The sequence below is a fragment of the Pezoporus wallicus genome, unplaced genomic scaffold (assembly GCF_028554395.1).
Source record: "Pezoporus wallicus isolate ANWC-B61680 ecotype Strahan unplaced genomic scaffold, APGP_CSIRO_Pwel_v1 contig_1739, whole genome shotgun sequence".
Classification (NCBI taxonomy): Eukaryota; Metazoa; Chordata; class Aves; order Psittaciformes; family Psittacidae; genus Pezoporus; species Pezoporus wallicus.
The window spans coordinates 2,691,673-2,714,817 of record NW_026637351.1 but is presented as its reverse complement, the minus strand read 5'-3'; the positions used below and the strand labels follow the sequence as shown (position 1 = coordinate 2,714,817).

The following is a 23,145-nucleotide window of genomic DNA, read 5'->3' as shown; positions in this document are numbered from 1 at the left end:
ATGTCGAGCCTTTAGACTACTGCTGAGGAAACTTTCCACGGAGCTTGTAAAAAACACAAGAGATACCATCTATTAGTCCAAATCATGTACAGAGAATCACAGAATGGTTGAGGTTGGAGGGGACCTCTGGAGGTCACCTGGTCCAGGGCCCCCTGCTCAAGTAGGGACACCTAAAGCCAGCTGACCAGGACTGTGTTCAGGTAGCTTCTGTATAACTCCAAGGATGGAAACTCCACAATCTGAGTAATCTGTGCCAATGCTTGGTCATCCTCACAGTAAACCCCCTTATTTTCTGATGTTCAGACAGAACCTCCTCTGTGTGTTTGTGCCCATTCCCTCTCTCACCTCCTTCCCCCTGCTGGTAACACTCCTCCTAGGGAGGCAGCCCAGGATACTGTTAGTCATTCTGCAGCAAAGGCACATCGTGTTCTCACATTTTACATGGTGTCTGCCGGGACTACCACAGAGCCTTTTCTGCAAAAAGGCCTTTCCAGCCAGGCAGCCTGCAGCCTGTATTGGTGCACGGGGTTGTTTGTCACCAGATGTAAGACTCTGCATACTTTCCCTTGTTGAACTTCATGAGGTTCCTGTCAATGATGGATCCTGTCTGGATGGCAGCATGACCCTGTTTCATCAGCCACTTCTCCAGTTTGGTATCACCTGCAGCTTTGGTGTGTACTTTGTCCCATCACCCAGACCACTAATGCAGATGCTGAAGATTATTAGATCCAGTGATTACTGGTTTCTGCCACTTGGGTACACCACTGGTTTCTGGCCTCCAATTATACTTGCCACTGATGAGAATGTTCTGGGGCCAGCTTTTCAGCCAGTTTTCAATCTACCTCACTGTCTGCTCATCCATCTCATGCGCCACCAGCTTCTCTGTGAAGATCTTTAGGGACACAGTGTCAATGGCCTTCCTGAAGTCTAGACAGTATCTCTCGCTGTCCCTTCATCTACCATGATTTTTTTTTTTTAATAGAAGAAAAAAGATGGTGATGTGGCAACTGCAAATAGGTCCTTGAAAAAAGTGACAAATACAGCATCTGATTTCAAACCATTCAGCCTATAAGGACAAGATGAGGAAAATGAGCTTGTATAGCCTATAAAAGAGCATAATAAGGTACCTAGCAGTAGTCTTTCAACATGTTAGAGGTTATCAAGCAGATAGAACCAAGCTCTTTTTCAAGGTATACAGTGAATGTACACCTTGTGCCACAACAGTCATAAAAAGAAACAGTGAAAGTTTCATCTAGATATAAGGAAAACATTTCATCCTAGGAAAATAATTAAACACTGAAACAGGCTGCCCAGGGAAATTATGGCTCTCCATCCTTTTCTAGACCCAACTGGACAAACCCTTGAGCAATCCACTTCAAGCAGATCAGACTGAAGACCTCTTGGGCCATTTAACTGGAAAGATTCTATACGAAATCAATTTTACTTTATGTTTAGAGTGTCCTAAGGCCACACATGTAGTGAGCATACACAGCATAACTCATTCATCCCCAAAACCTCATTCATTTATCTGAGTCTTAGGGTTTTTTTCCTTTGCTAAAGGAACAATGCAGCACATATATTATTTATCCATCATGCTGCCTCTGGACTGATGGGTCACCATATGGGAAAGAAAACTGCCACAGCTTCAGTGACTTAAAGAGATATTCTTCATTTTCTCACCCATAAAGCAAAAGAATTTGTACTGCATTAATACTGTATAATACATTTAGCATCTCCAGTCTTATTAGTCTGAGGCAGAGAGCTGACAACCACCTGCTTATTTCCAGCAGCAAAAAAGACAGAAAAAGTCTCTGGGGAGGAGGGACAGAGCACCATTTCCTATTGTTGACTGAATATAAACAACTGTCTGGTTGACACAAAACCCCATCCTCTGACTACACCAATGCACTGGAATCTTCTTTTCCAGTGACAGATAAGACCATCACACAATTCTGTAGAGACCAGGAAAGCTGAGTGGCATCACACTCTCTTGCATATTTTTTAAGAAAGAAATGTAAGAATTACAACGCTTGATTTCTGTTAAGCTGGTATACAAAAATGTGATATAAGTAATGGCTAAGTTTTTTATTATATATAAGAACAGAAGGTTCTTTTACAGAAAAGCAGGACATGTGTAAAATGGATATTTCTATATGGTAACATCCTGCCACTAATGTTTAATCATGTGTTCTTTCTTTGCAATGTGCCATCACCAACAATAGCGCTGCAAGCTGAATTCTCTCTGCTGGTAACCTTGTACAATCCTATCCTTACTCAAGGAGACTGCAAGGAAATTATATAGGAAATCGTTGCCAGTTTAACAACCATATGCTGACTTCTATGCAACCCACTCAAGCCTAGACAATAGATTTAAACAACACTCTGGTTATAGTATTTACACTGTACATCACAGGAAAGGTGGAAAGAGTCACACTTACTAATTAATCCTGGCTAATTTTCAGTTTGCAATACTAACAGTATTCTTTTCTTTCCCTCCTTCCCTACCCTCTCCCTTTAAACCAATAACTTAACGGCACTAACCAGGGCGCCAGAAGGAGCTGTGCTTCCATGCCAATCACTTCTGAAGCAGCTATAACCGCTTCACAGGCTGCCAGTATCTCTTTTTTGTTGGAGTATAGTCGGCCTCGGATTTTCTGTATCCCCAACCCCAAAAGCCAAGGAGCTGACCTCGAGTCTCCCCTGAAGCTTTCTGCTAGAGGCTCCAGGTAGGACCATTCTCCCCAGCTGCGGTGTAGAGGGCATTTTTAACACCTTGCCCAGTACAGACTGGCCCAAGAGCTACTGCATGAACTATCTACAACTGTTACATCTCAAACCAGGGCACTGATCAAACCAATATGACTCTCTAAAGAAAAAAAATAAACAAATGAACAAACAAAAGAAAACCACCACACACAAAAAAAAACCCCCACCAAAACAAACAAAACCAACCACCACCACACACACACAAAAGCAAAACACAGAAACAACCACCCAAACCAACAACCCAAACAAAACCCACCAAACCAAAAAACAGCATTCATGACCTGAACTGTACACAAACAGCCAGAGCTAGAAGGAGCACATCATACACTAATGGATATACTGAAATCCTAGATGGGTCTAACACTTCTGCTGCAAAGACTTACATATTCTTCACTACAGCAAACTGAACAAGATGCATAGCACTAGAGGCTCCAGACTGTTCAGTGCAGTTCCCTTTGCAGGCAAAACCACAATCTAAATTCCCTACTACCTGTAGCCCCGTAACAGGGTATTTTTGGGTACAGTCATGCAGCCAGAGCAGCAAGACTGTAGAGCTTCACATCTAAATCCAACTTCTAGCACAGTACTCAGGGCACTTGGTCAAACCCAGGTCTCCAATAGCCATTGCTGGTGCACTAATCACACACCGGACAAAAGGTCCCTGCTTCCTGCTCTCCCTCCCCAATCCTCCTTCCCCTAGCTTTGATCAAAAGTAACCATGCTTGATGAGCTCTGCTCCAAGTTCAAGATATTCTAAAACGGCCAGACTTGATCTGAAAAAGCTTATGTCAAAATATTCAAGGGTTGAGGAAAGGTTTTACACTTCCACCTTCACGGCTCCAACATAACAGAGCTCAAACCAACCCTAAGCAACTACCTCAGCAGATCAAATTTAAGCATGAGTCTGTTTCTCATTCTTTCAGCAACGAGACTTTGCTGAAGCGCACTGCTACTTTATTGCTCCAAAATGTATCATTTTCAACACCATCTGAAATTAAGATACATGTGAAGATTTAAATAAACAAAAATATAATAATAGAACCATTACGACTGAGGCTCTGCTAGGCTTCTGAAAGTAAAATTCAGGCAAAATCCTTGATATGAATGTAATACTGAGCCAATTCTGCTTAACACACAGATGCAGATTTTTTTACTGACAGTTGTATTCAAACAGTGAGTGCAACTGACCAATAATTTTAGAAAGTACATTATATGGCTAAAGGTAATTCAAGCTGGGGAAGGTGGGAAGAATTAAATGACACTTCAGAAATACTAAGCAGCATTTTTTCTTTAATGTAGAGCTTCATCCCTAGAAACTGCACATTTACCTTTATCAGGACAAAAAGCCCAATGATTAACTCAATGCCATTAAACAACAGACAATAATCCCTTTGGTTTGTCACAATATAAAAGCACAAACTTTCAATTTGCTTTTATACCTTATAACCCATAAGAGATGTGAATATGTTTCAAAAACATCTGTGCTGGGGATATTTGGAAAAACATAATTGTTTCATTCACCTTCAAGCAGCAATGCAAAATACTAATTAAGATAAAATTCAGCAGCTCAATATGAATGATAGGTACAAAAAAAGGCAAAAAATCACATCTTTTGACAAGACAGAATGAATGTAAGGTATCTGACAATCTTCAGACTTTGTTGAGACCTTCAGGCAAGTTAGGATTGGAGTGGAGACGTCCCAGAAATGGACCTAAATTCCCACAAAACAATATGCAGTTACACTTTTAATAGAAAAAGGTTTGCAGATACTACAGTAAGGGCATATACCTGCCTCAACTTTGCGTGCAGACAAAGTTCAGTTTTGACAATGAGAAACTGACAAGAGAACTGAAGCATGCATCCTAACTGGTGGTGAAAGCCTTCTGTAGACATGGTAGCAGATGATAAATATGACATACCCTTCTGCAGAGATGCAACTTCAGTACAGCTACAAGCATAAAAAAGTTCAGAGCCTGTACTGCATGAACCTTCACAGCTGGAGCAAGGTTGAATGCTGAAAAGAAGGATTTACTGCCTGCTTGACAGTAAAACTCCCATTTATTTTTTTTTGCCAACAACATACTAAAAATAATGCTACACATATACTTTAAAAATAAACAAATGAACAAACCTTTTTCCTCCCTAGCCAGCTATCAGCTTATTGTGAAACTCTCCTGGGTAAGCTTAGGCCATATTTCAGAAGTTAATGTACTAATTAAAATAAGAACTAGCAGCAGCTAAGCAAAGTTTTCTTTAATCAGTTTGTCCAAGCATTCATTTCAATCTATCCTACCCTGCAAAACACAAGACTTACATACTTTTACTTGAAAGCCCAATGATATGCTAGTAGGAACTAGGCAGAATTGGTCACTGCTATTACCTGCTTTTTCTCTTCACATTCAACTGAGAAGCAGCTGAACAGGTCTAGAACTGTCACCTTTACTAGCCCCCCTGCTAATGGAGATCCCATTCCTGACTCTCACTGGAAACACATATTACAAATTGAAACAAAGCCCCCTTTCTCATTTTTAAGTTAAAGTGCAATTGAAAGAACTGAAGCAATGCTCTGCACACCTTTCCAGATCTTGCTTCTTTTCTCCCCTCTGGTTGCAGACTTGGAATGCAGAATAAATATGTTCTCCTCTATACCTAGGGTTATTTTCCCTCAGAACAGAGAGGCAGCAATCACCCCATTTGTTATGGAAATCTTACTCAACTGCAACTGCTATAAGCTAAAATCAGATCCTTCTGTGGCCAAAACCAGAATATGTCATCCACAAAACGAGTGCTCTAAGGTGTCTGGAAATCATTTTACATAGTTTGTGGATGGCATGGTTAAATAGTATATCTGGGGTAGCCACCTTATTTATTTATTTATTATTTTTATTTCCAAACCAGTTTAGGCATACTTTCAAAATTGATTCTCTATTTCCAATAGAGATTCCAATTGATTGCTCATTTCCTATCCTAAGGAGAAAGGAGCCCATAAGGCTAGAAAACTCCATCTTTACAGTCTTCTCCTTTCTGCAAGAATCTGCCCCAAACAAAGCTTTAAAACCATTACTTTGTTATTCAGAGTCTAAATGTGATTTAAAATACAAGCTGGAGGAAGATTAGGCCAAACTAAAAGAAGGGGGGTTTTGGATACATATATTCAAAACTGCTAATGATATCCTTTTTCCTGGGTCGTTGTGTTTGGTTTTATTTTCTGTTTTTTGGTGGGGTTTGGTTTTTTTTTTAACACTCAAGGAAGGTGCTGGCCTGGTTCTCAACAACATTTCTACATATGGGATACTTAAAGGATAAATAAGTTGTTTAATACATGACACTCCCCTGTGACAAACCAGATTCTAAGTATCACATCACCAAAAGGGAGCCAACAGCAAAAACCCCTTCCCTCGTTAACATTTCCCAGCATGTTGAAACCACATGTAATCCACTGAGAAGCAGAAAATATTTGCCCAAGAGGTAAAATAATTGACATAATATGTACATTCCTTCTTAAAAATCAAAGAAGTGTAATCTTTCTGACAAACTGGTTTCATGGCTTAACTGTTTTCGTCAAGACACATGGCTGTTCACACAGCAATTTGCTTTCTGGTGCTCCATGATTGCTATCCAGGTAAATATGAAGGTTTTCAGAGTAACTGCTCTGTAGCTGGAAAAGTGGCCAAAATCTGTGAAGAGAATGATTCAGTGGGAAATTTATGAAAGGGGTGGGAGGAGAGAGAGAGACACACTCTTTTTAGTCCTGGGTTGGGTATTTTTTCCAGCCTAGTTTAGGCCACAGAGCAGTAAGAATGTGAACTGACAAGGAGGGGAGTAACACACATAAAGAAACACTACTTGACAAATTTTTTTAGGACTTCATTATATGCATTTTACTATGAAATGTAAAAATCTTTGAAAGTGAACACTTGCACAGAAACTCTTTTCTGGTCAAGGCAATTTGTTCTGCAATATCAATATTGTGAACATGTTCTACTACTTGCTGTCAACTTCCTCACAAGCAAATAATTCCCATTTTACAGAATTATCTATGTAAATCTGTATGATTTTCATATACTACATAAACATTACAAACTGTTTACATAGACCAACATGGTCTATGACTTAAATAAACTGTTTTTATGACAAGCGTCTGACTACAGTCAGCATCTTCTACTACTAGACAGATTTTTTTGAAGTATGTAAATTGAGAAACCATTTTGACCGATGAAAGAGCACATGCTAATCTATTTTAATTAGGAAGTCACCTCCAACACAATACTGAGAAGCTTAACATGTTTTTTCAGCCCGCTCTGAATGGAACCAAACATTCGTAAATACACTGACAGTTTTGGGTACTGGATCATTCCAAACCATATCACCATATTTTTTTTGTTGATTACTAACTTGTTAATATCGAGTGATAGCCCTTCCCACTTAACCTCTTAAGAGGAAGTAACAGGTTACGCATGCTTTACTGAGAAATAGGACTGAGAATATAGACAACATCTGAAACAACTGGAAAAACAAACAAATAAAACAAATACTTTTACATTAGATCAATACTGTGTACTTTCCCATTTCTCCTATACGCATTAAGTATGCCAGGACCAAAAATTTGCTCCTGAGAAAGATACTGACTACAACAACTCAGCTCATATCCATTAAAGTAGAAAAGAATACAGGTTTTTTGCATGTCTCACAGGGTCTTAACTCTAAAAAAGAAAAGCACTTAATGAGCAATTGGTCAAGTGTGAATTTGGACTTAGCACACCTCTGTGCATTTGAGCCAGAGAATGTTGACCAAGAGATTTTTACATGTCATTAAAGAACAACATACTTTCCAAAGGTTTTAAGAAATTTTCAAATATCATTCCAGCTGATAGGATGGAAGATCATATTTATTTTTACTAGAAGTGAAGGAGAGTAGGGGAAAAAAAAATGAAGACTTTTACCACCAGCACACTTACATGTGGATAAAGATGATAATATAATGTTGATATCATCTCTTGTTCAGTAACAGGGACGATCACCCCCCTTCAAACGAGCTTACTGGAGTAACATTTTCCACAGAACACATACACTTCTGCAGAAGATATGTTACAGTTCCAGACTTGGGAGATATGACTTCCTCCTTTCTCTTGGAGGCTTATATTTCTGAAAGTAACCAGGACTTTGAACAGGGGCATTAGGCATTCAAGTTTCCATTTCCTGAGATTTCAAGTGCTATCCTGTAAAACAGCAGCAGCTTAGCAGGGAGAAAAAGAGAAACATTTTTTAATCATTCTTTGAGGACCATCCCCTGCCAAAGCCATGAGATTAGATACTAGAAAATCGTGATATATATAAAAAAATGGTTTTGCTAGTTACAGTACATAGGAATGACTGATGCAGGCTTGTACTTATTAGGTGTAAAACATGCTTGTGTGCTAGAAAATCCTTCTTTTCCCCAAAAGCGATTAGGTAGGGGAGCATGGTTGTGCAAACAAGGTGGCCAAGATCTTATTCCCCCGGTAAGAAAAGATTAGGTAAATTTATTTCTTCCACACATGCTCACCAGGATACAATTTGAGTGTGGAGAACAAGCTCTCTCTTCAATTCTAGTTTTACTTTTTCCATGCTGCAGAGGCAGCTTTGTACCCCTAAAGCTTTTACAAGTATTGGGGGGGGGAATGGGAAAGACACATCACATACCAAGTACCTGAACTGCCATGAGGACTTTCAAGAGACAGTAACAGAACAGGTTACTGTGTACCACTCCCTCTAAGGAAAACAATGCAGGTTGCAACAGTACTGTCGGCAGGTAGCTGCAAATTCAAAGATAAAACCATAATGACACTTCTTTCAAAGGTTCTTGTAACTATGAGCACTAGGGAAACTTGTTAGTTTGATTTCAGAAACCCAAATTGCAGTTCAATTCTAAAGCAAGCCAGTTTCCATGGGAGCAAAATTCTAATTAATAAACTTCCTACAGTGTGCTGGGAGGCCAGTGACTCTAAAAAAAACTAAACGAGATCTCACTGTAGACCAGCAAGTACAGTGTAGACTAGTAAGTACAGAAAGAAGTTTTGGCAGAGATACCAAGGAGCTTTATATTATAAAAGAAATACTAAAATAATGAAAACTGGCAGAGGAACACTTAAAAAGCATTAAGGAATATTGACACTCAAATTGAAAGTAAAATATTGGTACAGAAGAGACTAGCAGAAAACAAAACTGTTCTGTGTTCATTAACCAAGCAACACAGAACGCAGAGTCAGATCCAGTATAATCTTTCCTTCAAGTTATTCTGAAAACACTCAAGGGTGTAGGAAGGAATAAGATGAACAAAACTTTTTTTTTTTTCCAAAATATATAAATATGCATAGAACTGATACAGAACAGTATATTAATTTTTAAACCCAAACTTTAATCTTTCTGAAACAGCTCTTAAGATTACAGAAAGTAAAGTAAGATCAAAAATGTAAGGTATTGTATCATAGCAAGAACAGTAACAGGAGTGCCACATGCAAATTTTAGCAGCCAAAATGAAAGCAAAAAGTACTGAAAGTTTGCTCATTAACTACAGCTGTATCTGAAGATGAGGCAAGGAGGAATACAAGATACTTCTGTTTACAGAAACTCCCCAATTTTTTCTAAAGAAAATAAACACCACACAGCTCTCTTTCACTGACACAGGCTTTACAAAACAAATTCTTGTAACAGCAATCAGTATTGAAATCCAGCCAAAATCTGTCATTTTAAGAGTACAGATGAAAATGTAGAACCAAATAGCAGCTCAAGATAAATTTCATCAAGAAACTAGAGATGGCAGCAAAGTCTCAAGCTATCAGTTGAGAGTAAAAGTTAAATTAAAAGGAAAGTACTGAATAATTCTTACAGCCTTGTTCAAACAGTAAACATTTCAAGTTGGTTTTCTCTTTTTCCTTTACCTTGAACAGTGACAATACAGAAAAAAAAAAGGAAACCCACTAGAAAGAAAAGGTATAAACCACAGTAAGACTTCACTTTCAAACACAAGGACTTCACAGATCAATCTTCAGCACATATTAGAAAAAAAACATTTTTAAGCAGCTTTCAAGAAAAGATGCACATTTAAATCTATCATGTATCAATGTACTCAGAAGTCACCACAGATTTCTGAGTCTTCCAACCATGTATCTGAAACCACATTTCAGGAATGCATCATTCTCATGCTTTTGCTCAGCTTTGCAACCCTAATGAATACTGAAAAATTTGGTACAGGCTCAGTTGCAGGAAAAGAATTCCCACCTCTTAGTCTTCTGCAACACCTAGTTTTTAAAAAAAAAAATACATTATTAGTATAGGAAACTAAGCTCTATTCTGAAAAATAGCAAATATTCAGGGAAAGAATCACAAAAATTTCACAAAGTGATCTCAGATTTCTGCTAAACTGCCTCCTGAGAATCCTCTAAAATGCTACACACTTCTGGGTTTGCTATTTAATTCTAAAAGAAAAGGATCCTTGCATAATGAAAAGTTCTGTCTCAACAGCAACAAATAGCTCAGTATCTCACAACTAAGGAAAACACCAAAACCAACAGTTCTGCTACATATTTTGTCAAGCTACTAACTGTGACATGTTCTCAGAACCAAACTGTCAGTCCATGTCCAGTGCAGCAGCATCTGCTACTCTCTCATCAGTGCTTGTAACACTCACTCTGAAACTGGGAGGCACATATTCAAGTCCTTCCCTAACACGCAGCACCTGAAAAAACACTCACCAGAATACATGAGAAACAAAGGTATTCTTCTCAGCACTGCTGGCTGTTGTTTTATGGAAACATTTAATATTCACCAGACCACTAAGAAGGGAAAAGCAACATTCACGATGATCATACTCACTAAGCAAAAAGAAATCCGATTCCCAGTCCCTGTTGTGAGAATTTTATTTCATACACACAAGGAAACCAACTCTACAGCCAGCAATCTATTTGAAAACATTCCTAACCAGCACAGCAAACAGACAATTCAGACTTTTGAACACTTTAAACTAAAAAACTAAGAATTCAAGAAAGATAATATGTCTGCAAGAGTTCAGAAAGTATCCTGCCTCAATGACAGCTATGAAGTATTCAATACTTTCCAATTACTTCCAATTCAGCCTGCAGCTGAATAAAAAAAAAAAAAAAAAGACACACTCAAGATCTAAGATTAGCTAAAGAGCTCCTGATATTTTAAGCACCGTGTTTACTTTAAGAATAAAGAAGACAGAGGAACATGTTTTAAAGACAATTGAACCTTAAGGGCTGAACATCCGAGAAACCTATCCAACAGGCAACCATTTTTTCATAGAGGGAAAAAAAAAAAAACAACCCAAAAACAAACAAACCAACCCAAAATATAAATAATAAATAAAATCTTAAGCTGTAACTGAGCAAAACAGTTCTGTCTGACCTTCAGTTTGAAAGCCCCTTTTGTTGCTTTCATCTCTCTGGTGCCAAAGCTCTGGAATTAAGACACTTGTAGGAACACACTAAAGAAGAGATTAGCTCTCACTTGGGGGTTATAGAAAGAAAAACAGTGTTTCCTGTAAGCCGAAGTTGGTACTTTTAAATCTAAATGATCTAGATATACTAATAGAGAACTTTTCCTTTTTCTTTTTTTTTTTTTTTAAAAAAAAAGGAAGGAGAGCAAATATCTTAATTGAAACAAGTTCTTGACTAATGCAGTACGTTTTAGATTTAGGTTTAGAGCAAAACAAAATCTGAAGAAAAAGGTAGCTCAGGAACATTCTGAATTTCTTCAATTTTCCTAAATATCTTATCATTACTTTTGCACACAATCACACCAGAACCAGCAGAAACACAGTGAGATTTGGCTTCTATAAAAATTAGAAGCACTCACAAATGTTAAGCATGTTTGTGGTTCAGAGTACATCCAACTGTTAATATTCAAGTCCTGAAGGACCAAACAAAATACATGCACACTTCAAAAGCATCTAACCATGTCATAAGCTAATATGCTTCAAAGACTTAGTTCAAACATTCAAAAAACACAAATCCCACATTCACACTTTGCCTTCCTAATTTTAATTTGACTCTATTGTGTATTCAATTTAAATCCTAAATAAGGTGAGGTCCTGACAAAGTTAGTGCTTAGTTTTAATTATGAGGAATGTCTGTGTGTATAGAAAGAAGGAAGAAGCAAATTAATAACATAAAAGCAACTAAGTGTGACTTTTGTGTGTGTATGAGTAATTTTTGTTAATTTAAAACTTATTTTTTCCTTCAAAAAAACAACAAAAAAAAAACCAACAAAAAAACAAAGCAAACAAAAAACTCTTTCCCTTTCCTTACTATTTTTGGATTACTGCAGAAAAGAGCCTGGAAACTATCCTTCTGTTTAACATACAAAAAAGCCAAATATGCTTTACAAAAAGCAACAACAAAGCATTACATGATATGGCTGTAGTAGTTCACTGTTGTCAAAGGTGAGAAGCAGGAAGTTGTGCGTGCTTCTCTCCGTCCATTCCTAAATTTTCTACCTTGAGCTAGCCCTGACTGCATTGTAGGTCTTGTCAAGCCAGTGAAATCAGAATAACAACCCATTCAACAATTAAATATTTTCATAGTCCACCTGGCTTATATAGAGCAGATGAATACTAAAGCTGGCATAGAGGAAGGGTATCACAGGGCATGAAACCACATAATTAGAGCAAGATCTCCCTCTTCCAGCAGCAGCAAACTTAATTCAGCTCACATCATAATTGAACTCATATGCTCACAGTGCCTCACACAGAGGCAAAAAGAAGAGAAAGGCTAATACTACCATGTTTACAGAATCTACAGACCAGCTATAACTAGATACTGCATTCCTCTGGAATCATGGTATTCTTAAAAAGGCTGCAGGATTATGGAGATGCAGGATTTAACCTCAATTCCCTTAACCTCAATTAGCTGCCTTCTAGTTAGACCAGTGCTGGCCAAACAGATGTTTTCTCTAAAGCCATCTGAACCCAACCTATCTCATCCTGCTAGATTCAAGTTCAACCCTAGCAAACATGAAGTTTTCCACAAAGATCTGCTCTGTTCTAGGAAGTTACTAGGTCAGATCAGTACCAATGCAGGAAAGATCCTATTACCAAAATAAATCATTCCCTACTTTTTTTTTTTTTTTTGTAATCTTCCCAGGCTACCCCCATCCTTACTCCCTAGATTGCCTTTTCACAACCAGTAAGAGGGGGGTGGAGGGAAGGTTTGGAGAGGGAAGTAGGATTACCTCATTTGCTTCCTCACTGTCCCTTCCACTTACAGGTGTACATATGTCTCCAACCAAATGTAAATCAGTGCTTTCCTACTGTTCAGAACTGTTTCCCTCTGTTCAGTATCCAGAACAACATCTGGAGACAAAGAAGAAAAAAAAAAAGAGAGAAAAAAAAAAAAGAGAGAAAAGTGGGCAGCTGACCACTACATTTGCAGCAACAGCTGCAGCATTTCCCTGGAGCAGGGTGGAAGTAAATTAATAGGAGACTATTTTGACGGGCTTCTCCAAGCTCGAACATCAGGAAAGCAGTCAAAGGTTTTATTCATAGACCCTCTCCCCAAAATGAAACTGGGAGAATAAAGAAGATAGAGAAACATGGCTGAAGACCTTGTCAGGACAAGTTAAAACTTCTCTTCAGGAGAAATACTAAGAACTTTTCTCTTTTGGTTTGTGGTTTTTGTTTGGTTTTGCTGGTTTGTTGGTATTTTGTGTGCATTTGGGTTTTTTCCCCCTCTTGAAAGAGCAATGAACGAGGGACTACCTTTGTACAGATTGCTTTTATTTTTTTTCCTCTTTAAAGACGACAGATTTAATACTGGGAAAATCCATGATGACTTCTGAAAGCACAAAAAATAAATGGATACTTCACATACTCACATAAGAAGACATCTAGAGATGGATTTCATAAAGTTCTGAATATCTTAAAGGCCACTCTACCTGCAAAGCCTCAGCCAAGACATTTTTTCCTACCCCTAGAGCTCTTTGGATCAAAAATTTTGAAATGTGAACTACCTTCCAAACCCTGGTAACAGTGAGTTTAAATGAAGTTACCCAAGAACCATGTGTTTCCTAGAAAAGGAACACTTTAAAATTGTTTCTCATTCTCAAATACAGCAGAACTAACATTTTAATGAGATAAAACTAGTTTTTCAGCTGAGCTGAAACCGCTTCCTAAACAAATGAACTGAAACAGAACGTATTTTATACCAGTTTAAATGCCCACTTACACCCAAGCTTCTACTTCTAAAAATTTTGTTCAGAAGCAAGTTCTTTACAACTTTCTTAATTCACATATCCTAGGAAATGTACTCAGCGTTAAATGCTAGGAGTAACTGCTTATATCCAGCTAGAAAATGGGGATGTTAATGAAAAATTAAATTGGCTACCCAGTGGCATACGTAACTGCTTGCAGGTACTCCAAAGAAGCAAGCGAAGGAGCCACGTGAAAATCTATTTAACCAAATGCTATTTATAAACCTACGGTGGAAGGAAAACACACAGAACTTAAGGGGCACACAGTGAACTTTGTAAGTGTATAAGAACTGAAAACATCAAAGTCAATACAGCAATTGATAAAATATTGACAATACAAGAATACTGACACATCCTGAGACTGGAAGGAAAGTACAGCCCCATTGTACCTTGAATATTGCAATAAAAGTCTGAAGGTAGATAGTAACTTTCTGGCTACCCCTGCTCACACTATTTTAGCAAAAAGATACGAAAGTAAAAGAACAAGGCACTTGTTAACCAAAGTACAGTCACTTCTGTCATTTGAGAATACATTAGGAAATAGTTCTTGGTCCTTTTAGTCCTGAATTTATGCTGTAACAGATTTCTAGTTGTTTCTCTGAAAAAGACATCTTTGCTTCTCATACAAACTGAAGTGAAAAATTAAACCCTTACTATGATGCAAAGGTCTTTTATGGTCAAGCTCCAAAAATTATTCCAAACACTATTTAGCTGTTTTCATTTCAGAAAAAGATACTGGCTAAGAATGGGGCTTAAACACTAGTAACATTACTGTAACAGAAACACCAAAGCTTGTGGTGCACTTCTTTTTCTGACAAGGGAGGCATTATTTTCCCCAACAGACATCTCCCAAGAAAGACTATAACTCACTCTGAATAGAGCAGAAGTTTATTATAAGAAGTTACTAACCTGACACTCTAAAAAGCAGTTCAGTTTACAGCTACATTGAAGGTTCTCTCTTCCCACGCTTTCGATGCCTCGCCTAGGTGTCCCCTTACATGCATATCTGACATACACAAAGAAAAAGAAAAGGGTTTCTTGAGGTTCTTTCTGTGGGTATATTAACTGATTGGTACACTATCTTCAGAGATCAGTCTAACTTTTTAAACGACTAGGGATGACAATCCTGGCCACACATTAATGTATCCTGTAGACGCTATTAAAAAAACAAAAAAAAGTACCCACTACTGGAAAGGGACAATTCATAGTTATTTTTATCAACTCCAAATTTGGCATAAAACACCTACTTTTAAGGACAACCGCTTAGAATTCTGCAGTCACCACTCTTTAGATGATGCTCTACAGGTTTCTGATCAGTGATCTTTGGAAACATCATATTAGGATTAATACTGCTTCATTACCTTTCATTGTAGTGACATCTGTATGAGATTATAAAAAGGCCACTGTATCAGACAGAGAGCCAAGCAGATGAGTTTCTATTGACATAAAATGTGTCTTTTCTTTCCCTAATATTTCTTTATCCTAGAGCATTTTATCTCAAGCATTGTATTTGATTGAAGTGATTATCGGGGATAAAGGCCCCATTCTTGAAGGCAGCAAAGTTTCACACTATTTTAATAAAAAGATCAAACTCTTGGAAATCCTCAAGACAAGGTAGCTTTTTTTTTTTTCTGTCCCACAACTTTTTACAGACAGCTGGTCCAGAATCTCAGAAGTAAACTGGCCTGAAATCTTCTAATTTTCAGTCTCAAACTACTCGGGACTAATCTACACACATTTGCTCATCTGCTCTTACCTTCAAGGGCTTCCTTCTCTTAGGTGTTTAAGCACAAAATCGTATTTGTAAAGCCCTTGCACGATCTTTCTCAGTTTGCATTTTCCTAGATCAAGTTCCTTCAAACGTCTGTCTTAAGCAAGGCTCTACTTCCCAGTCATTACAGTGGTCTTGTTCACACCGTATGGATTTATGTAAGAATGCAGCTGCTTATCAAAACAGCACTAGAAAAAGCAACAGAAATGGAGAGTACTGATTAAAATGTTGTAGTCTGCAACCAGGTATATTATTCGCTGTTCAGCCACAGTTGAACCTCTTAAGTATAAACAAGTCACTATTAAAGTTTCAATCCATAGCAGAGTAACTTAGCTAAGGAGATATTCTAGCAACTACATACTTCAAACAATCTAACATTATTTTCCTGAAGCAATGCACATTATGACCTCATGCTTAAATCAAATATTCATTATCATCTATTACACTTAAACACTGTAATACAGAAACCAGTGTACTAATAAAACATTCTCGTCTATTTCAAACAGTCTTAAAAACCCCTCAAAAGCTAAACTAGACAAATCACTTTCCATGTTCCAGAGAAGTTCTCTTCCGTCTCCCCACTTTCCAAACAGTGACATAACACAGCTGTTTCACATTTTCATTTGGTTTGTCAAAATTATACCCATCAGTTACCTGCATCACTTCACCAGGAGACGCAAAATTTCAACAGTGTATATGGAAAAAGTACATTTGATAGTGAACACTATTCTCACTCCTGTGCAGAGAAAATGAAGGCAACAATGAAAAGAAAGTATCACTGAAACCATCAAAATACTTCTAGATAGTTTTGTTAGCACAATACTTCAAATTATAAATATTTTTCCTTGGACAAGGAATCCATGAGCTCTCTCCTTTCTTTCCTAAGCACTCCCAGTCTAAAGCATAAAGCATCCCCATGTCAAGGCAAGAGCTTAGGATGGAACTGCAACCACCATCCTCTTGCCTAACTTCAACAGGATACAAGCCTTCATACTTTAATGCAAAACAACCCCATCCTCTATCCTGCCTAAAGACCTTGTATCCTCCTGCACATCTTTCGCAGTGTTCCAGCAGTGCTACTAGGCTGCTGAAGAGAAACACCTGCAGGCTTCAGGCACTTAAACTCCTCTTTACTAGATGAGCCCAAGCAGAGAGAATTATCCTATCACAGAGGAAGGAGGGATGAAAACAAACTAAAATCCTCAAGCATGCAGTGCAGCAAAGGAACAGACTGATCCCAGATGTATTGCAGAGAACATCCTGAAAACTACAATAGTAGTAGCACCGATCATCACATTATACTTTGCTACTAAAAAAATCCACACTACTACTATGCACAATGATTGTTCATATATAATTCACCAATGGAAGGCAAAATTACAAAAATTACACTTTAAGTGACAATATGAAGACTAACGATTTCAACTGGGATCAATGCCCTTTTTAACAAGAGTAAACAGTTATCAACTTTATCACACACTATTTACAACTAAAAATGTGGAGAATATTTTAAGCAGCCTGCAATCCTTTACAGTACTTCCCTAATGCTAACATACTTGGAGATGAATCTTAAGAGGTACAGAAACTCAAAACCACATGACGTAAAACAAAGTCCTTGCAGAACAAGGACTGTACCTCCTGTTCTTGTCTTCTAGATTCAATACCAACGAAACACAGGTATTCTGTCTTTGGCATAAATAAAACTTTTGCTATGTGTATGTGGAGCTCGTATGACCAGTTTTCACCTCAGATGAATACCCAAGATGTTTCAACACTATACCTACTATGTTTTATAAACAAATAAATGCATTTTTCAGTGAAAGTGTTAATAAAAAGATTAAGTAGTACACTTAGAATGACTATCTGTGAACTGCCAATCAAATGCATGGTGTGACCGACATAACAAAAGGCTTAAATATTTTAGACTATGTACTTATCCAACCCTATTCTACGATTCTATGATAATGTACAGGAAGAACCTCTTCAAAGTTACCTGGAAGAAAGTCTAGGGGAAAAAATGGCACACCTGTGTTTTCTATCACTACCAGTTTGTGTTTTTCACCACCACCTGTTATCCCGAGATACGTTAACATATTTTTGAAGGCCAGTGTAGAAATCCCAATTTACTTCTTGCTTGAAATGTGTTTGTGTCAGTCAAGTCGGAAGACAAGACAGTAAACTCAGAACATAACACACCTGGAAAAATAAAGCTGCATGACTAATGACAGGATCATAAATGCCACTTTAAAAGTTCAACATGAAATTGGTATTGTTATTCCAATTTTTATCTCCATATAGCTTTCAGCAACAGAAAGGTATACTGGAAATATATGGAAATGAAGATCTCATTTTTATTTAATTTTTTTTCTCTAAAGGAGACAAACTAAAAGTTCTCTTTATCCCTCCTGGCCTTTCTTTTCAATATGAAAAATGCATGCTTGCAGAACCTAAACACATTAAATGTCACACGATAAACAGTTTATCATTGTCACACCAATCAATTCATTCATATACAATTATATTGGAAGTGTTCCACACTCCAGCACACCAAAAGCTATTATCACTGCATTTACACAAAGGAAGTCTTACCAGTTTATTATATTTTAAAGTGTTTAAAGTTTATCCTGAAGATCAGAATATGCCTCAACAAATTGGACTGCATACTGTCAGCTAAGAAACTATCACCTTACTTAGCTTCTGAATCGCATGGGAACTTTGACTAAATATTCAGTTATTTTACAGGCAAAGATCTCTTTCCCACACCCTTTGTGAAAATACCTTTTACTACCTTACATGGCAGTGGTAACCACCTATTCAGGAAAGATAAATTACCTGGTTAAATATTTCATGTGTCTGAAACACAAATCAGGGCCAGATGTGCTATTTGCAAGAATTAAATTACTGTATCAATCAATGATAAATCACAAAAATGTGCAGACATTTAGTGGATGTTTCACTGAAAGAGGTTTAGTAAGATGCATATGTAGCAATTGAAAGCAGATTTACAGCATCTTTCCTCAAGTTGCTTCCAGGCGGCCAAGGTGGTACCCAAAATCTGTAAGCTAAATTAAGGTGCTGCATTCCTGGTTCCCTGGAATTCACCTGCACAGTATTGCAACAAAATAGGAATTACTCCTTATACAACTGTTCATGAAACTGTGTATTTATTTTAACTGCCTTTTTTTTTTTGGAGGACTGACATGACATCTGTGCGGAAAAGCCTGAGCAATCACAACGAGCTATCAGCCCTTCTCACCATCACTGCTGCTATTTTCAGTGATCCACCCTGTTTTTGCCACAGTACTCTTGGCGGCATTATGCTACTGTGATTCAGTATTTATCTGTTACATCTAGTTACATCACAACGCTATCTATACTACCAAAATTTCATGTGGAACTTCTGCAGCTAATACCAAACCCACAGTTTTTGAGCACTTTCTTCGAAATTCTCAGATCACAAAACAAAAAAGCCATTTGAGGTGTGCAAACATCTGGACTCCTGTGAATCATCCATTCTCTAAACGGGTATGCGGTCACACATAATCACTGCACCTTCTTTCTAACAATAATTAGGTATGAATAAAACAGTGTGTGAACTGCAGTGGTTAGCATAAAACCACTCATAAAAGGAGCGTTCCAAAAATTGTCCTCAAAACATGCTTAATAACTGAGTTTTGTTTCTGAGCTACAGAAGCTCCTCACCAACAATCAGCATTACACTGAAGCAACTGCTTACCGACTATGGCAGCAAACAAGGCCCTTTAAGCTCAATGTATTAAAAAGTTGTGTTGAGAGATGTAGCAATACATTGTGAAATGACAGAATTGAGTGCCGAAACTTCTGCTGACAACAAAGTCACCTGCCAAGTCCAGGACTCACATTTTCATATAATCGCCAGGAAAGATTAATCCGAGAATATTTTCAACCCCAGCTTTGAAAGTAGGCAGCACTCGATATAAACTGAAAAGCATACCAGTGGAGAGCAGGCAAGAGGATACATGCAGAAAAAATCCTTTGTTTATAATCAAAACATGGTGAACAATTGGTCATATAAAATTAATTGTCAGGAAGAAAAAACTCCAAACACACCGAATGGTGTCACTACTAAGGCTTCCACAGCAATCTCAGGTTTGGAATCAGAAACACACAGAAAATTACAAAGTCACAATATTGCTACATCTTTCATGTGCATTTTGCAACACAGACACAACTACAGAAAATATATGAATGATAACAAATAAATAAAAACGGATTTTGAAACTAAGCAGTCACAAAAATGGGCCAGGAATAGAGTTCAGCTTCAATTCGCTATTACCATATGATCTGGGGGACTCTGTATTTTCTTGGTGCGATTACACCGACTGAGACTTAAACTGTCATTTCCATTCACCCTGTAACAGTGGCAACCCGAAATAGGCAGCTGGGGAACGCCAGCAACTACCTCAACTCTTAGGCTAGATGCAAGCCTCGAACATCGGTTTAATAGCAGTTGCATAATAAGACTCAAAAGGCCAAACACTCCTACTGCCTTACACATCTCTATTTCCACACGAATGAGAGTAGAGGGAAAGATCTGGACGAAAACCGAGCACTACCCGAGCTGCCACTAACAAGCTGGTTATTATGCAGCATAGGAGAGGAAAAAACAACACCTGGCGCACCAACATGCAGACACCCAGTGAATAGGTGGATCTACGGAGAGATATCTTCCCTTTCCCTTCCCCAATAGGCAATCCTTGATGGGTGTGCCGGGAATGGGATATAGGGGGGAGGAGAAGAAAGGGGGTGGGAAGTGGTTGCCGCTTGCTGCAGCCAGCCTGAGCGACGGTTAGGTGGTTAATCATGGTGGCTGAGGAAACACCGGGTCACTTCTCCCCTTTCCGCCTCCCTTGTCATAACGACGGTGGGCAGCGCGGCGGAGACACCCGCCGTGCCAACGCCACCAGCCGAGGCGGGGACGACCGGGACCCGGCGCCGCTCGCACGAACCCGCCGGCGGCAACTCAGGTGGGTCCCGGGCAGAGAGAGCATCCCTCAGCCCCCGCGCCCGGCGGGAGGGGCCCGGGGCACCGCCGCCCCCTCCCCCGCTCCGCCCGGCCCTGCCCGCCTCCCGCTACCCGCGGGACTCACTTGCCGATCACCTCGCAGAGCTCGTACACGTCCTCGAACAGCACGTCGTCGTCGGCCATGGTCCGGCCCGGGGGGATCAGCCCGAGAGGCGGCGGCCCCGGGGTGGGGGAGCGGGGGGGAGGGAAGAAGGAGGGAGAGGGGCGAGGGAGGGGGGAGGGGGGACCGCGGGCACGGTCCCCGCCGCGCGGCGCGCTCCCCCGCCGGTCAGCGCCAACCGCCACCACCACGGTAAATCCCAGCCGCTACGGCAGCTCCCGCCGCCCGCCCCGGGGGGCTCCCGCGGCCGCGCCGGGACTCCCCGCTCCTCCTTCCGCGGCCCGCAGCCGCCGCCGCCGCTCCCCGCGCGTGTCACACACTCCGCGACCCCACCTTCCTCCGCCCCCCACCCCCCTCCCTCCCTCCCTCCCTCCCTCCCTCCCCTTCTCAGCCGGCTACTCCCCAGCGGCAGCGGGCGGGCGGGCAGCTCCGGCTTAGTGGGGCGGCGCCAGCTCCATGGAGGGGATCGGCGCGGTGGGGAGCGGGCAGCGCCGTCTCGCTCTCTCGCCGAGCGGGCGGGGGCTGAGAGGGGGGGGGCGCGTCGGGAGGGAGGATAATGGTGGGAGGGGGAGAGGCGGGGAGCTGCAGGCGCGGCCGTTGATTACGCTCCCAGGCTGGAAGAGGAGGAGAAGCGGCAGCGCCCGCGATAGGCGCTGCCTTTACTGGAGGGCGGGAGCGCGCGCGCGCTCCCCGCCACCGTCACGCAAGGCCGTCACGGCGCGCGCACGCACGCAGAGCACGCGGGGGGCTGCGTTTGCTTCCGCTCCCTTTCTTCCACCTCCTCCCGCCCCGCCAGAACCGCGAGCGGGGCCACGCCCACCACCCGTTTTGGACGGGGGGGGGGGGTCCTGTGTGCGCAGGCGTGGATTGGGGTGACGTCATCTGCGGGGAGTGGGGTTTGGCAGCGCTGTGGCGGGCGCTGGTGTTGCTGTGTGTGAGGGTGCGGCCGGGCCGGGCTCAGGTACCGACCGTCCTTATCTTTTCCTCCGCCGTCCGGTCTTTGAGCGGCAGTGGCTTCGTGCTGGGCTGGTGGCGCGGCCGAAGGAAGGACCGGCGGCCGCGGGGGAGCGCGGCTCTGGGGCTGTGGGAGCGTTGGCAGCTACGGGGACGGGAGGCAGAAGGCCTGGTGCGCCCTGAGAGTGTGGCAATGGCTGCCGCTTGGGCAAGGGGAGCGGCGTTTCAGCCGCACGCAAGCGTGGTTTCTAGTGATGGGCGTCCCTTCTCGTTTTCATTGTAGTAATAAAGAACCTCTGTGCACAACTAGGCTTGGAGAGCTTTGTCCCGGGGCAGTTGAAGTGGCTTTTTTTCGGGGGGGGGTCGCCTAAGAGAATATAAGCGTTTTCTGAAGCACAATTTGAGCATTCGTTGTTCTTAAGAAAACTGTTATCTTCACATTAGCGCTAAAAACAGGGAATAAAAACCTTTCAGAAGTGCTCTCAATGCTCTTCTAGTTGGGCTGTCGTTTCTCTTAGTAGCTACTTTAAAACATCTGAGACACGTGGTGACTTTCAGAATGCTAAGTACTTCACCTGATCTGTGTGTTACATGATTTTTAACATGTTGCAAAGAAAGTTGCCTTTGAAAGTTGCAAGTTGCAGCTGTGTGATTTCCCAAGCTTTGAATTGTATTTGTAAAAGAAGGCAAAGCTCTTTAATAGTAATTAGTTGGGAACTATTGCAGTTTACAAATCAAAGCTCTCTTATAGTAATCAATTGGGAACTACTGCAGTTTACGAAGTGTTTATTTTTTGCCAAAGTACTTTAGCACATATGCAACTTCTTAAAAGTTATTAACAAAGCTGAATTATACAGTTGTTCCCCACACAGAGGAAAAAAAGCCTGTCACAGCAAAATTACCTGATACATGGTTTAAAGGTTAGATTTAAAATGCAGAGGTGACCACACGTCACCAAGAACACCTTGTTCCTGTCTCCAGATAAATTCAAAAGAAAAAAAAAATGAAGAAAAGCAGTAAAAGTTACTCCATTTCTCTATTGCACAATGTTAAGATACAAGGTGAGAGACATTCCCGTGAGGCTATGCTCTATGTCATACAAACCTTTTAAAAAGATTTAAACACTCTCTGCTCTTTGGAAAAGCCAATATATTTAGCTTGTTCCCCAGATTTCATGCAGCAAACATGGGTAGATATTTGGCCTCACATAGACCTCACAGCAGTGAGTTTTAGAATATGGG

General features: G+C 40.4%; 1 protein-coding gene and 1 long non-coding RNA gene across 12 annotated transcripts in view; both read right to left on the bottom strand.

Moving 5' to 3' along the window:
- CASK (calcium/calmodulin dependent serine protein kinase) overlaps positions 1-21,656 on the bottom strand; it is a 202,926-nt gene extending 181,270 nt beyond the window's left edge. For 6 of the 11 annotated variants that reach the window (XM_057405081.1, XM_057405083.1, XM_057405085.1 and 3 more), the window contains exon 1: positions 20,915-21,656. In XM_057405081.1, coding sequence (XP_057261064.1) covers positions 20,915-20,973 — 59 coding nt within the window. In that variant the 5' untranslated portion in view covers positions 20,974-21,656. Of the gene's footprint in view, positions 1-18,617; positions 18,888-20,914 lie in introns of all 11 variants that reach the window. The other 5 variants (XM_057405080.1, XM_057405086.1, XM_057405082.1 and 2 more) reach the window with 2 other exon arrangements.
- LOC130596970 (uncharacterized) lies at positions 15,684-17,858 on the bottom strand. The gene is made up of 3 exons (XR_008971656.1): positions 17,779-17,858; positions 16,440-16,521; positions 15,684-15,973 (listed from the first exon to the last, which is right to left on the bottom strand). It is a non-coding gene; the product is annotated as an uncharacterized LOC130596970 (long non-coding RNA).
- Positions 21,657-23,145: the final 1,489 nt, after the last annotated feature.